The sequence below is a fragment of the Notamacropus eugenii genome, chromosome 7 (assembly GCF_028372415.1).
Source record: "Notamacropus eugenii isolate mMacEug1 chromosome 7, mMacEug1.pri_v2, whole genome shotgun sequence".
In the NCBI taxonomy this organism is placed as follows: Eukaryota; Metazoa; Chordata; class Mammalia; order Diprotodontia; family Macropodidae; genus Notamacropus; species Notamacropus eugenii.
Genome location: NC_092878.1, coordinates 36,332,877 through 36,349,611, shown reverse-complemented (window position 1 = coordinate 36,349,611; position 16,735 = coordinate 36,332,877). Strand labels below are relative to the sequence as shown.

The following is a 16,735-nucleotide window of genomic DNA, read 5'->3' as shown; positions in this document are numbered from 1 at the left end:
CCCATGCATTCATGTACCGAACAATTCGGACAAGTTAAATTGAATATCCCTGTCATATTCATATGTGGCACGAGTGTAGACTGACTTGCACGATCCCACATAAAGGCATGAGATGATCCTAAACACACTCGCGCCGTAAGACTAATATGGTTTGTAATTATTTTACCGTTTGGTCTTACAACAATAAATGGTCCTACATAACTTTGTACTGTCTGTCCCCCAATAGCAGCAATCACCCGTTCAATCCCTGCTGTATCAGAACGCTTGTTAGTAACATATCTAGGACTAGGATATCCTGAGACATAGCGATCTGGCCTAAAATGCGATAGGTTGTGACATGAGGTAAGACTCTCATTATAATGCTCTAAGAATAACACAGTCTGTTGACATTGATGTGACTGACAATCTTCAAATAATACAAAACCTGAATAATTATGATAAATGGAGACATAAGGATCATTTCTCTTGCTACGTTGTGGTCCAGATCTAGAAATCACTTCTTGTTTTTGTCCCATGTCTTGTCCCTCAATGACCCAAGTCCATAGACGAAAAAGTCTAGAGTCCCCTCGATAAGCTAAAGTCTCATGTCCCAGAGTTATATTTGCACACTATGTCCAACAACCTTCTTTTGAAGACAGAGCGGTAATCCTGCGATCAATCCAGTAAAGTTCATCCTTGGCTGTGAACTATTTGATTTACCTATAGATTCAAAACCTGTACCCCCAAACATGTGTGATAAACTGCTATGTAATACTAGTGTTGGTATCTTTTCACCCCATCTTATGGCCCTCACCCACGGAGGATTCGGGATGAACGCCCAGTGATGTGCATCCCCACTTGTCTCCTGGGTCGGAGTTGGACTTTCTCTGACCCCAAGAGTCACTAAGAGAAACAGAATCAACTTCCTCATTTTGAAGACAAAGACTTCTTATTTGTTCTTCCAGCTTCTTTCTCCGCTTTGCTGCTCTCAGTCTCTTGCCCTGTGATTTTCTTCCCGTTGTCTCTCTCTTCTATCAGCCGAAGCCTGCGTACTGGTACCCACTGTTCTTTCTCTTTTCCTGTGGAAACACAAGCATAACCCTTTCCCCATATGATTATTTTTCCTGGACCATGCCATAGTCCTTCTGCATCACGCCACATGGCTTGTTTTCCTTCATTCTCTATTTGTGTTTTTTCTAGAAGTGAAGTTCCTTTTGATGTTTTTATAGCAATAGCACATTTCATGGCTGCTGAAAGATTCTTATCATCAAATTTTAAATAATTTAATGTATATAAGGCTAAATTGAGAGATGCCTGAGGGCCTTGTGTAATTCCCCCTTTTTGTTTTTGCAAGTAAACCTTGAGGGAACGATTTGCCCTTTCAACAATGGCTTGACCTGTAGGGTTATAAGGAATGCCAGTAACATGATAGATGGAAAATTCATAGCAGAATTTTTTAAATGCAGCTGACATATAGGCTGGGCCATTATCTGTTTTTAAACATTTTGGCACTCCATGATTAGCAAAACATGCTAGCAAGTGAGTTGTCACATCTTTGACTGCTTCACCGCAGCGAGCAGTTGCCATAAGAAAGCCTGAAAAAGTATCTACACATACATGTATATATTGAGAACGTCCAAATGACGAATAGTGAGTGACATCCATCTGCCAAATATCATTTGGGCAGTCACCTATAGGATTTTTTGGGTGTATAGGTGGTGGTGGGAGAAACGGAGCACATTGGGTGCACGCCTTTACAATCTGCCTTGCTTCCCTTTTTGTTATGCCAAATAAATGTCTAAGAGATCGTGCAGACAAATGAAATTTAGAATGAGCTAATATTGGAGATGACTCTGCATGAAAAACTTGCAAGGCTTCATCAGCAATTGCATTGCCTTCAGTCAAGGGGCCTGGTAAATTAGAATGTGATCGAATATGTAAAACATGGAATTTATTAAATCTACCTCTAATAGCCTTTTGTGCTTCTAAAGTAAGATGTGTGATAGAATCCTGACGTGTAGGAATATAGGCAGTCTCTAAATTGGGTATTAACCCTGATACATATTTACTATCTGTGATAATATTAATAGGGACATCAATTAAAAGAGCTTGAAGCACAGCAAACAGTTCATTTTGTTGAGTAGAGGTAAATGATGTCTCAAACACTTGTAACCTCTTTTCAGATGGTATGTATAAAGATGCTCGTTGATGTTTTGTGGCATCTGTAAAAACATTGATCCCTACTACAGGCGACTCAGAATGCTTGTCTGACCAAGACCATGGCCATGCAGTGAGTTGATCAGCAAAAGGCACAGGATTGCCATAATGATAATCCTGTCCAATTATAATTTGCCAATCTGCATCTTCCATAAAACATTTTTCCAATTATTGAGAGGTATAAGAAGTAAAAATACTTGCAGGATCCATACCACCAAGAGCTCGTGCTCTCTGTATGCCTTTCCAAATAACCTTAGCCACTAGGTTTGTATAAGGAGAACATGTTCTGTTCTTTACCTGTGGTAAATGAATCCACTCAAGGATTCCTAATTGCTGATGTAAAACCCCAGTTGGTAAGTTTGGAGTGAAAAGTATAGTTAAATTTATTTTCTCTCCCTTGTCATATCTTTGAGTGGCTTGTTGTATGAGAGTATTTTGAATATTCTTAATACATTTAAGAGCTTCAGGGGTCCAATCCCTACTTGAATTAAGGTCAGGAGAGCCTTTCAATAATTCATATAGTGGTGCTAATGCAGAGGTAGATACCAAGCCTTGGCCTGCACCACTGAATCTCTCCTATCAGTTTTTGGAAATCATTCAGAGTTTTGACCTTTTGTATATCAAAATTTGGAAACTTAACTTGAATCTCTCTGTCTGATAACTTATACCCTAAGTAATCAATTGGTAGTGCCTTCTGTATTTTTTCTGGTGCTACCTGTAGCCCATGCTTGCTAAGAGTTTGTATCCCTTCCTGTAACATTTTTTCTAGCAGTTCACCATCCCTATGTGCTGCCAAAATATCATCCATGTAATGTATTATGGCCTCCTTATATTTCTCTCTCATGGGTTGAAGTACTTTATGCACATACCATTGGCACATTGTAGGACTATTCTTCATACCTTGTGGCAGTACTTTCCATTGATACCTCATATAGGGTTCCTGCAAATTAATGGAAGGTATGGAGAAAGCAAATCTCTGCCAATCCAGAGGATGAATGGGAATGCTGTAAAAACAATCTTTAATGTCTATAACCCATATTTTATAATCTTTTGGTATCATATTTGGTGAAGGAAGTCCTGGTTGTAATGAACCCATAGTAAGCATGGATGCATTAACTTTTCTTAGGTCTGTTAACATTCTCCATTTGTCTGATCTCTTTTTAATAGCAAACACAGGTGAATTCCAAGCACTGAAAGATTCCTCTATATGTCCTAAACTAAGTTGTTCTTTGACAATCTCCTTTAAGGCTGCTATTTTATCATCAGTCAAGGCCCACTGGTCAACCCAAATTGGTTCATCATTGATCCATTGTAATTGTGGAATAGGTATGGGTTGTGCAGCCATTCCAGGGGGCCCCACTAAAAATTTTCTATTGTAGATATGGTAAGGCCTATTTGTGACAACAGATCTCGACCCCATAAAATGATTGGGAGTCCTGGTAATACATGTGGCCAAACCTTTCCTGTTTTTCCTGCAAATTCCCATCTCAATGGCTGTTTTGCTTCAACTGCTGCCTGAACACCCCCTATACCATATAAATTTTGTGCTTGCCCTAAAGGCCACGCAGAATTCCACTGCTCTAAAGGAAAGACTGTACGATCAGCCCCAGTGTCCATGAGGCCTGTACATCTCCTCCCTTCTATAATGACTGTAAGTTGTGGCCTCTCCAGAGTAATTTGCTGTGTCAAGAATACTTGAGAATCTGCTATTTTTGGAAATAGTAATAACACTGCTATTTTTTGTCCTGCATCTAATAAACTCTCCATATTAGTAGTATTAATCATTGGAATATATTGAAATTCCATATCAGATGGAAACATATGTGTTATGGGTATCATGCCTGTATATTCATGAGCTGCGGGTGCTAACAGTATTCCTATGCTATCTGGTTTGAACTTGATTTTTTCCTGTATGGGAACCATGACTGTAGTCATTGGATTGATAGAAAAATATCCAGCGCTATGTAGGTCCTCTATTTGAAAGGACGCTTTCCTGCCAATTCCTGATCTCTCTGGCGTAATGCCATTGTGCTGGCATTGGGATTGTCCTGCCATTGGTCGGCAGAGGGCGGTAGAAAGCCCATTCCTCCTCTTTGTTCCTGGGCTGGGGAGGGGCCTGTTAGGGTGTTTAAATATTGCTGAGGCAGGCCACTGCGACATTCTGATGCCCAATGCCCCGGTTTTCTACATTTTGGGCAGGGTGTCTTGGGTCTGGCTCCCCCACTTTGTGTCGGCCTTACTTTGCAATCCTTTTTGAAATGCCCAAACTTGCCACATTGAAAGCATTTTTTGTCTGGTTTTTTAGTCGGCTTATTTTCATGATATGCCTGGGCTCGAACTTGTGCAACATAGACCTCACTACCCACTATCTCACATCTTTGTAACATTTCTTCCACCCCAGCATCCCTTTTCAATCCTATCATGGTCTTTTTGCAGTCTGTATTACAACTGTTTCTCAAGATATCCTTGATTACAACTACAGTCCCTTCTACTTCCCCCATGATCTTTGTCACAGCATCTTGAACTCTTGCACAAAAGTCAGAAAAAGGCTCACAGGGTTTTTGCTTTAAAGCACTCAATGAAGTTTTACTTTCTCCTTTAACTGGCAACTTGTCATAAGCCCTCTCTACACATTGTGCTAGCCGCTCATAGAATTCCACAGGGTGCTGAATTTGTGCCCTATCTGTGCTATACTGTCCACCACCGAATAACATCTCATAATATCTTTGAACATTTTGAGGGTTATCAGGATTATGGTGTACTGCCATTAATCTGCATTCTTCAGAAAACATCCTTAACCATACTACCATCTCTCCTGGTGTGAGGATGGCCCTCATAACAAGCTTCTAATCATTGGGGGTAAGTATATGTGAGGCCAATTCTTTAATCCTGACTTTCACATATGGTGATTTAAGTCCATAGTCTGTTATGGCTCTTTTGAGCTCTTTTAACAGATATGGAGATACCATACAATGTGTCCTTTGTGCTGGATTATTATCATCTCTAGGTGTTTCTAATACAGGGAAAACATTTTGAAAGCCAAGATACTCTAGAACCTCGTCTTTACCTTCCTTTTGTAATTTCCTTATCGCCTGTTGTAATGGAGAAAAATATTCACTAGAGGTTTCCTCATATTCCTTCAAAAAATTCTTTTTCTGTAATACCTCTATTTGTCCATCAGATATCTCTATTCCTTTAACCAGAATTTTTTCCTTTTGCAATGTCTCTACCTGTCCACTAGGTGTCTCCCTTGCGCTCTCTCTCCCTGGAGACCATGCCAATTCCCTTTGTTTCCCACTCACTTTTGCTCTTTTCTTTGTTTCAGGGTCCTCCCGTTTGGCGGGAACTTTGACTTCCTCTTTGAACTTAACTGATTTTTTCTTTTCCACTTCTGAGTCCCGTAATCTACTCTTTAGCTCATCTATCTCCTGCTGCATTCTTTCTCTCTCCTCCTCCCTCTGACTCTGCTCCTGCAGCTGTCCTAAATTAGGATAAATTGAAGGTGGACTGGGAGAACTCGGACGGGATGGTTCAGGGGAGGAATCTGGTAAAACGGAAGGCATTGTTTGTGTGGAGGCTGGGAATTGCCTGGGTTGCCAATCACAACAGCCATCCGCAGCCTGAAGGGCTGCTTTTACTATATTATACATAAAGAAACTTGTTAGCTCCAGATCCCCAGGATTTTCCGAGTCATAGCTAGTTAACTGTTCCCCTACAAATTTCCACGAGCTTATAGAGACTGGAGGTCTCTGCTTTGTCCAGGGACAAATTCTTTCTACTTCGTTTAAGAACTCCCTGATCACTTTATTTTGAATGACGACCCCCTGTGCCTTAGCTGATCTGTAAATTATCTTAACAAAAGTTTCTCTATCAGCTGTCTCTACTGATTCAACTAGCCCCATAGTAAGATTAGTCTTACTTCACTGCTCCCGAAGCAGGTTACTCACAAAACTGGTGTCATCTTTGTCCTTTTCTTCCCGAGGCTGAGTGCACGGAATTCTTCTTCTCGGGGTGGTCACTCCCCAAGGCACCTCAGGGCACACAGGTATGTCTTCTCCCCCGCTAAAGGACTACGCTTTTGGCCCTGTGCTGTGTTCCGTGGATTTTTTCTTTTCTTCTTCTTTTTCTGCCCTGCGAAATGGGCGCCAGAATGTTGGGGTCCCCTAGACCATTTACGGGAACCCCTGACCCCAACCCAAGGCTCTTGTCCGGCAAGAGGCCTTGATCTCGTGAGTAATGAAATGGGGCGGGAGACAAAGGTGGTGAAGACTCCGTTTATTTCATCTAAATCACATGCATATATAGTCTTACCTATGTAAAACATTGAACCTATCACCTATCGCCTTTCACATTGAACCTATCACCTATCACCTTTCCTTATATGGGTGTCTTCCCCACTGGACATCCGGAGCCAGGACAAAGAACTGCCACGTTGCAAAGAAAGACGAGACCCTTCCTCCTGAAATCCATCTAGTTCCACCCCTACTGACAAGACCCTAGGTTATCTAGTCAGGCTCTCAGTGTGGCGTCCTGAAATGGATAGGGGTCGGCTCTAACTTGTCCCGTTACACTGGTTGGCTTGTGATCCCATACTGCTGTGGCCCAACCCCTACTCTCAGGAAGGTAAATTAAATTCCCTACTATTCTTTGCATTCTCTTCCCTTGATCTAATCTGGATGATAAGAGTTAAAATTCACTGTAGTCCTAGCTGGATGCTGAGTTGGGACTGCAGGGCAAAAAAAATCTTAATGGTTCTAACCTTTACTCAAGTAAATTTTACTTCTGTGTCCACTCCTTAAGAACTTCTTTGAAAGAGAGGGCTTTTGAATCTATCAGCTGAAGTGAGGGAGACTTCTGGACAACTATCCAGTGGCGCCAAGTCCCTTCTGTTCTACTGGAGAGTTCAGAAGCTTTATCTCTGCTGAGGTGTCTTTTTTTTTCAGATCTATGCATTTTTCCAATTTGCCCTAGTGCCAAATAATATAACAAATTCTGATCTGTCTTAAATATCCAATTAGGAGTGACATGTTTCACTTAAAATATGACCAGAATAACTACTTTTTGGTTATTTCCCATTATACAAAAACTTTTCTCTTTTAGATGAGGCATGAGATAATTAAAATGCTAGTCAGCCTGCCTCTCTGATATGAGGAAAAAACTTCCCTGATTTCTTCTTGTCTTTCTCTCCACCTTCACAACCTGGCCAGGGTTAGAAGGTAGAAAGAGAGAGAGAGTTTTATCAACAACTTTCCAACAATTTCTAAAACTTTTATGCTTTCCTTAAAACTGCACATATGTTATTTCCTTATCTAAAACTGCCTTTAGCAATATAAGATTAGTTTCTCTCTTTCTCCCATACTCCTCCCTGATGCTGCAGTCATCAGAGAGAAGGGACAAGGGGGAAGGAAAGAGAAAACATGGGAAAGAGATTAACATACAACCACACTCACACAGAACATAGAGACAGAATACATATACAGACAATAAAAATATTCAAAAACTGAGAAAAGATTGTCAGAAATCCTCTGCACAAATTAGACCTATGGCTTGATTTCTTTTACTTTGTTCCAAACATACTTTGTGAAATTCAATTTCCACATTAAGTAATCTCCTTCAAGAGATGAGAAATACTGTCTAGAAGATACTGAATGGAAGGATTACATGGTCCATAATTGATTGCCCCTTGTTTCAAGTCCTTTAAAAATCTAAAATCCAGAGGGGTGAATTCTCTTGCACCTCCTCCAGGGTTATTGCGATCTGGGGTTTCTGTCACTGGCAATGCTAGCCTCATTTCCAAAGGTATTCCTTCTCCTTCTTCCCCAACCTCTTGAAAAATTTTTTCTAAAAGTGATTGCTGACTTTTAGGAGGCTGCCATGGTATAGACGGAAGATGAGCCTTGGCTAAAAGACCTGCTGGTCTTCTCCTTACTGGAGAAGTATAGAATGGCAATGGTTCTGTGGGAGCCGAGGGTTCCAGGGGTGCTGAGGCTTCCTCTGACCAGGAATCCACCTCTTCTCCCCCTTTCTCCTTCTCCCCATCCGCCACGACCTGAGTGTTTCTGCCCTTAAAAAGTATCTGACCCATTGTTAACCTTACTTTTGCTACTTACCTGTCAGTATTGATTTCTTATGAACAGAATCTGCCTTTTGATTCCGTTAACACAGTAAACTCTCCCCGTAAGCCTGTAAGTGCTGAGATTTTACTATGCCTATGTGAACCTCGGATAAAGTGAAATGCCTCCACAGGGGTTCTTCGAGGCTTCTCCTTACCTTAGTTGCTTTGTCACAACTCAGAATTCCTTTCCAAGGGGGCCACTATCACTGAAAGACCCTTTCCTGGATCAAGTCCCTGTTGAGGCGCCATTTGTAGTGGACAGCCTGCGCCCCCAACACAGCTCGGTGATGTGGTGAAGAAGTAAGGCATGGGAGGCGGGAGAAGATAGACCAACTGTGTTTATTGATCTGAGGGTCAGGGTATATATAGACAGAAACTGCAAGTCTATGTGACATTCTGCACGTCTCCTGTCCTAGTGATTTGGTCAGTCTTATTGTCTGAAAGACTGTTAGGTCTATCCTGAACTTGTCAACCGCACTCCATCCTGGCCCTCAACACTGGAGAAGGAAATGGCAAACCATTCTCATTTCTTTGCTAAGAAGATCCTAAATGAGTTCACAAAGAGTCAGACACACCGAACTAACTTAACAACAACCACCCAGGGTGCTTATGAGGATCAAATGAGATAATATTTGTGAAGTGCTTCGCACAGTGCCTGGCATACAGTAGGCACTTTATCAATGCTAACTATTATTATGTGTCAGAGGTAGGTCTTACATCTAGGTCTTCCTGTTCCAAGTCCAGCTCTCTATTTACTATGCTACGCTCCCCAAAATCTGGCTTCAACCTACTTTTCTGATCTTATTTCACTCTTCTCTTTCATGTACTCTGCTCTGTCCAGAGTGGACTACTTACTTTTCCTTGATCTTTGTACCTTTTCTAACAGACACCTTAGTCAAATCTAATTCCCAAGGCAAGGTTTGTACTTCAACTTCTCAAATGCAACAATTCTTAAAGGTCACTATTGATTTCTTACTTAATTCAATGACTCCTTAGCCCTTATCCTTATCCACAATTCAGCCCCTTTGCAGCATTTGAAATTGTTCATCTGAGTCCAACCGTTGATCCAACCCTTGCATTCAACCAGACCAACTATGCTCCTCTCTTCTTTTATCTCTTTAGGGAAAATGCCTGATAGTGGTATCAGTTCATCAAAATATGTGTACGATTTAGTGACATTTGGGGTGTAGTTCCATATTACTTTCCAGAATAACCCTAAATTCCTTTAAATTATTATTAAATAATAATAATATTTAAATTAACACTTTGTACTGTGTTAGTTCTCTTTTTACCTCTCCAACCACTGTTCTTTCTCCCTCATCAGATAATTTCCCCTAAATACAGGCATTCTCTAAGATTTTGTTCTTTCCAGTTCTTTTTTCTTCTTTTCTTTTGTTTCTCTCTGTAAGCATTCGTAGATGTCCACAGTTGTTAATGCTTTTTTTTTTTACTTCTCATATTACCTCTTACTTACTTATCTATGTACCTGTTGTTTCCCCGGTAAAATACAAAATCCTTGAAGGAAGGGGCTATTTTGTTTTGTTTTGGATCCTAGTATAGTATCTTGCCCATGGTAGAAAACGAATAAATGTTTGTTGTATGAAGTTGTTGCCCTGTCCTGCCTTCATGAATTCTGAAGAGGTTATTTTCTGTCCTACACTAATTTTATATTTCTATCTTTTGAAATCTTTGTCTTCCTTGATGGTCTACATCAGGTGTGAAGTTTTCCCTAAGTCCCATAGCTGAAAATGATCGCTTCTTTCTTAGTTTTCTTTTTTTTGGGGCTTTGTATAGACCTTCCCTTTGTATTTATCACATTCTACCTTGTATCATACTAATATGTGTGTAAACCTTTTACTCTCTAATTTGGCCTAAGAAAAGAGCTGTCATTGTTTAATAAATGTTACTACTTTCCTTCTTGAAATGAATTTATATTATTTTGTATACATTTGTATATACCTTGTAGTTATATATCTGATAACATCTTGGGGGCTCCATTCCCTTGCACCCCCAAGGGTGTAAGCTCCTTGAGGGCAAGAACTGTTTTGTTTTTGGTTTTATGTCCTCAGTGCCTAGCACTGCCTTGCACATAATATTGGGCACATGTGTGTATATACATATACACTTATGTACACACATATATTTATATATATACATATATACATACATATATATATTTAAAATAAGCTGTTAATATTTGGTATTTATGTGCTAAGATGTTTAAGAAGAAACACAGTTCAACACAAGATGGCAGATGTTCCTTTTCATTCCTTCATTCTAGTCAATTTGGTTATCTGATCTAGAGTTTTTCCTGCTGAGCCATGCTGCCTGTCACTACTGAGGGTGGGTTTAGAAATGAAGTCATAGGAAAGAATTGGATTTCTTCCAAGCAATAATAATGATAGATTGTTGTGTTTTGAGCCACTGGGTGAAGCTGCATTTCTGATGTCTGATGCTTTGTTTCTAGGATGCCTTATAAACATAGAGGCTCTTACCTGAACAAATTTTTGGCTACAAAGGTAGCCTCTCCAGCTACATTCCATGCAAAATATTATTTATTACAGCATTGAAAGATTTTTAATTCTATTTATTTATACTGAAGGAATCAGCAATTGATTTTCTTCAACCCATATCCCATTGCAGAGTCTGCTGGAACCATTTTCAAAACTGCTCAGCTTTGTCATTCAAAATGCTGTCTTCACATTGGCCTACCTGGTGGAATTGTGTGGCTTGTGTTACAGAGCTTTTACTAAGGTAAGGAAGAATATAGTGGGTATGCCAGACTGTGTTGAAAAACTTTTTCTCCCTTAAATGTAAAGAAATTATTAAGTCTTTTGGTCTTTGGCCCATATATACCATTAAAACGAAGCTTTTACATGCAGTATACTTAGTCTCCGTATTGAATACAGTCAAACCAGTTTAAAAAAATACTGAACACTTACTTTGTGCAAGGCACTGGGAATAAAAAAAAAGAAACACTTCCTGACCTCAAGGACCTTAAGAATACAACTTGTGTTCAGATTAATAAGCACAAAACATATACATAATTAATACAAAATGGTTTAGAGGGATAAGGAAGGCACTAATAAGGGGGAATCAGTAAGGCCTCTTGCAAAACAACACAAATCTAAAAAAAGGATTGTATTGATCAACTAACAAGAGTTTATTAAAATCCTACTATATGCCAGGCAGTGTATTAGGTGTTAGTGATACAAAGACAAAAATATGACACAATCTCAATCTTTCTTGTATCTATTATGAACAGTTTGGAAAGGAATGCAAAATAGAATGCAAAGTGATGATGATGATGGTAACATATTCTTATGGCAATTTATATTGCTTGTTGGATCCTCACAGCAACAGTTCTGTGAGTTAGGTAGTTCAAGTGTTGTCCTCACTTTACAGAAGAGGAAACTTAAAGCTCAGGAAGGTATCAGATCTTGTCCAAGATTATATAATTAGTAAGCAACAAAATTGAATTAGACATAATGGTTATGTATATACACTTTTATGGTATGATCTCATTCAAGCCTCATCATAACCCTGTGAGGTACTGTAGGTGTTTTTAATCTCCATTTTACAGATGAGCTTGGAACCCACTATACCACTACAGCTATCTCCTCCTCATCACTGTCATCATAACGATGCTAACAATAATAATACCGTGACTCCAAACTACAAAATTCTTTTATGTCTCTTATCTTATTTGGCTTTCCCAACAGCCCTGTGAGAGATCTCACCAGTATATTTGACAGTCTCCTATGTTTTTGGTCTTAATAGAGTTAAGTGAATTCAGAAATGGTTGAACAGCTAGACCTAGAGTGTCAGTCATTCAGTCAGTAAATATTTATTAAGTGCCTCCTCCACCCCAGGTACTGTGCTAAGCATTGGAGATATAAAGGAAGGTAAAAGAGCATCCTTGTTCTCAAAGAGTTCATAGTCTAATGAGAAGGACAACATGGACAAACAAGATACATCTAGGAAGGACAGGAACTAAGATTATGGAGGAATAGGAAAGGTGAGATTTTAACTGAGATTTGAAGGAAATCAGAGAAGCCAGGAGGTTATGAAGACTGATAGCATTCCAGATATGGAAGGCAGCCAATGAAAATGCCCAGGATTGGGAAGAGTGTCTTGTTCCAACAAAGAGCCCAGTGTCACTGGATTGTAGAATATGTGTGGGTGCGTGGGATAGGTGGTATAAGGTATTAAATATAAGAAAACTGGAAGAGTGGGCAAATACAGTATAAAAGGATTTGATTGTCAAATAGGAGATTTATATTTGATCCTGGGGGTGCCAGGTAACCAATGGAGTTTATTGAGTGGCGATGGGAGGATGACATGGTCAGATTGCATTTAAAGAAGATCACTGACAGCTGGGTGGAGGATACGAGTAGGGAGCAGGGAGTAGGGAGCAGGGAGCAGGGAGCAGGGAGCAGGGAGTAGGGAGAGACTTGTGTAGGGAGACCAGCAAGTAGGCTATTGTAATAGTCCAAGTATGAGGGTGGGGTAGAAGTTGGGATTTAAAAGAACAATGTCATCCTGGAGGAAAGTCTCTAATAGTTCCACAGTGCTCTGTCCTTGGCCTATGTAATTTTTTATAAATAACTTAATTGGATTATACTTTTATTAACTTAATGAGAATTGTTTATTTTATTAGTAACTTAACTGGAATGATTAGCTTAATAATTTAAGCATGAATATATGCTTATCATATTTGTAAATGGTCCAAAGTTGGGAAATACAGCTAATACATAGGTCAAATAACAGAATTAGGATCCAAAAAGATTTTGACAGACTAGAATGATGGTCCAAATGACATTTTTCATAGAACTTTGTGGTTTAAAAAGTACATTATTGTATTTGATGCGCACAACGCTCTTGGTCCACACAGGCAATTGGTGTTAGAGACTAGATTTGAGCCCAAGTCTCTTCTTATATTAAGCCCTATGCTCTTTCCATTATCCCATGCTGCTTCATGTCTAGAATCTCTAAATTCCTCTTAGTTCTAAGTGTATGATCCTATGATCTGAATCAAAAAAAAAAAAAAGAAATATAATAGTGATTTGTAGAAAGTCCTATATTTCGGTTCAAAAATCAACTGTCCAATTACAGTAAAAGACAATCAATAGAAATCAGTTTGTATGAGAAAGACCTACAAGCTCAAAATGAACCAACCCTGACATAGTAACTGAAAAGTGACTGCTCTTTGAGACGGCACAGACAGAACCACAGTATCCAGAAGGAGATCATTTTATGCCTATTGTGTTCTGCCCTTATCAGACCTTCTGTGGAATATTGTGTTTGTTTTTAGGCTCCAGATTTTAGGGAGGACATTGAAAAGCTATAGTGTATCTAGAGGAGAGTGACCAGGGAAATCAGAAGATTTTAACCATGACATATGAATGTTGTGAGTGGGGGAAGGAATGTGATAGCAATATTCAAGCATCTGAAATCTGTCATTTCCATTTCAGTTCTGAGATTCTATGATTCTACTTTTTCCACTTTGTAGAGGCTTAAGTGACTTGCCCGAGGTCACACAGCTCATGAGTAACAGCAGACATTCAAAGTTAGGAATTATTATTCTTCTTTCCTTAATACCATAAGTATAGACTAAATGCTCTTTTCAGGTCCCATCAGGTCCTTACGATCCCATGAATTATTTGTACATCTACTCCATATGTCATTCTTTCATCCTAAAGCAGAAAACTATTGGCTTGTCATTAGTAAAAGCCTGTGGATGTAGCTCCTTAATTCTCTTGATTTCATCTCCCCAACTCTGGCTCTTGGACTCTGAGATTATAATCTCATCTTTTGTCATCTTGCCTTAATGGTCTCTCAATTGCATTTACCTTGAGCTCAAAGAGTTGTTTACTTCCCCTTGAGAAGATGGAAAACTACTACTTACAAGGAAAATAGATGCAAAAATGTTGTTGTTCAAATGTAAAAAGCAGAGGGCAGGACAGAAAGAAGAGGTTTTATGGCTGTGAAAATATGAAGTTTGCTCTTCCTAACTATAAAGTTTTCCATGGTTTTTTTTTTCTCAGTAGGGTCTCTGTTTCTGCCCTCATCTACAATCTGTGCAAAATGATCCTTCACAAGGAAGTCTCTGTTTACCTCAACAGATGCTAAATTCTTGCCAAGGGTTTCTATTGCTTAATCTGTTTATATTTCTTCTCTGTTCCTGCCTTTTTTCATTCTCTCTATATTATGACTTTCTTTGTGGATATATTCGTATCACAGGACTATGGGATTTAGAATTAGAAGGGATCATAGAGATAATCTTATATAAACCCCTATTTTACATAGTAGGGAACTAAGATACACAGAGGGGAAGTGACTTGCCTAAGTCCACAAAGGCAATAATCAGGAGAACTGGGTTTGAAATCAGTCTGTCCATCATCCAAGTCCAGTGCTCTTTCCATTGCATCAAGATATTCTCTCTGCCTCATGATTCACTTCTATAATTTATTTCTTATACTGTCTTGTTACTTATACTATAAACTTATACACCAGGTTCATTCTTGTCTTCTTTCTAATTCTTCCTTGAAATTTCCTCCCTCCCTCCCTCCCTCCCTTCCTTCTTTCCTTCCTTCCCTCTCTTTTTCTCTCCCTCCTTCCTACTTTTCTCCTTTTCTCTGCTCAAACCTCAACCACCCTAGCCCAGGCCCTCATCATCTCTTCTATCTGATTTGTCTTTCAGTCCCTTTGTTTCTCCAGTTTACATAATTAGCTGTGGAACCAGTATTAAAAAATACAGATATGACTCTATCACTGCCTTACTCAAAAACCGTTGTTGGCCTTCTTATTGTCTCTAGTGTAACATACAAAGTCTCATTATTTAAAGAATTTAAATTGCTCCCACCTACCTTTATGTACTACCCCTCTTCATGTAGTCTCCATTCCAAGCAAGTTGACATAATAGCTATTTTTCATACATAATATTCTATCTCCTACCTCTGTGCCTTTCCATAGGTAGTATCCACCCCCTCTTCCATCTCCATATCTGTAAGGCATTCCCATTTTATCTCCACCTTGTAAAATCTATAATTTCTTTCAAAGCACCACCTTTCCTACTGCTCTTCCTCCATCCCCCTAATACTTAGTTCCCCCTCCCTTTTGAAATTACTTTGTACACACTTTGTGTTTATTTTTCTGTGAACATATTATATATCCTGTTCCCTTCTGCATCCTCCATAGAGAATTGCTCAGGGACTATAATATATTTCCAGTTTTGTCATGGAGCTTGACATATAGACGGAGCCACTGTAGCAAATGTTTGTTGAATTGAATCAAAGAATTAAAGGAAAAAATTTGGAAAGAAACGACCAGCTGTCTAAACAAGACATTGGTGTGGTGGAGAAGCACAGAACTGGAGTCAGAGGGCCTGTGGGTATCATCTTTCCACCTCCTTGGTTTCCTCATTTCTGAAATGAAAGAGTTATACTAGGCTCATTCTATGAAGGCAGGAATAATTGGATTTTTCATTTCTTCTGAAGGATCTGTAGAAACTCTCCCTCTACAAATGGGGAGGACTTCCTATACTTAACAATATTTGGAGGTGGATCTGCTTTTCCCTGGTTAATCAAATTACATGTTCTTAGTGCTTAAAAGGCAAATTGAAATTAACTTTTTTGGGGGTATTTTCTTTTTCAATTTCATTTTTCCATTCAACTCAATAAGCAATTCTTAATACATCCTGTAGTCACATTTTCATTCCTGACCTATGCATCTTGCTGAAGCACTCTATGACATTGGTCTATGCTAAGTGAATTTTTAGAAACCTTGTTCTCCCTTATTTTGTTTTTGTTTAGGAACGGGATAAATTCTACTTGTCTCGTAGTGTTGTCTTAGAGCTACTCCAAGCTCTGAAGTTAAAATCTCCTTTGCCAGATACAAACCTACTACTGCTGGTCCAGGTAGAGTACTAACTCACTTCTAATCCTTTTCATGGTGCCCATGCATGTTTGTAAGAATGAAGGAAGACAGCAGGACTGTAGGGTTAAATCCCATAGTCCCTGTCTTTTCAGTGATAGCAAATAAAATGTCTTACTGTCTTCACTATGCTCTCACTATTACTCTACACTGATGTTCATTCTTCCACTTGGCTTAGTAACCAGGACATTCCTGTCATGCCAAATATTTGGCCAGATAGATTTTTCTTCCTCATCTTCAAATGTTTCATAGGATTTTAGGGTTGGAAAGGAGTGTAGAAGTTATCTAGCAGATTTATTCCTGCCTCTCTAGTCTTACCACCACCAGCTCTAGCTGGTCCAGGGCTTGATGCCAAGATTACTAAAGCAGTCTCCTGACTGATCTTTCTTTCAAGCTACAGTCTCTCCTTTCCAATCTGTCTTTTGAGCTTCTATAAGAATAATTTTCCTTAAGATTGATTATTTTATGGAATCACAGGTTCATAAGAGA

At 39.2% G+C, this 16,735-nt stretch overlaps 1 protein-coding gene across 12 annotated transcripts in view; it reads left to right on the top strand.

Annotated features, from left to right (window-relative positions):
• The window catches only part of UNC79 (unc-79 homolog, NALCN channel complex subunit), a 342,891-nt gene that overhangs the window by 283,870 nt on the left and 42,286 nt on the right, over positions 1-16,735 (top strand). For 11 of the 12 annotated variants that reach the window (XM_072623539.1, XM_072623542.1, XM_072623545.1 and 8 more), the window contains 2 exons: positions 10,955-11,065; positions 16,126-16,230. In XM_072623539.1, coding sequence (XP_072479640.1) covers positions 10,955-11,065; positions 16,126-16,230 — 216 coding nt within the window. The remainder of the gene's footprint in view (positions 1-10,954; positions 11,066-16,125; positions 16,231-16,735) is intronic. The other variant, XM_072623537.1, reaches the window with a different exon arrangement.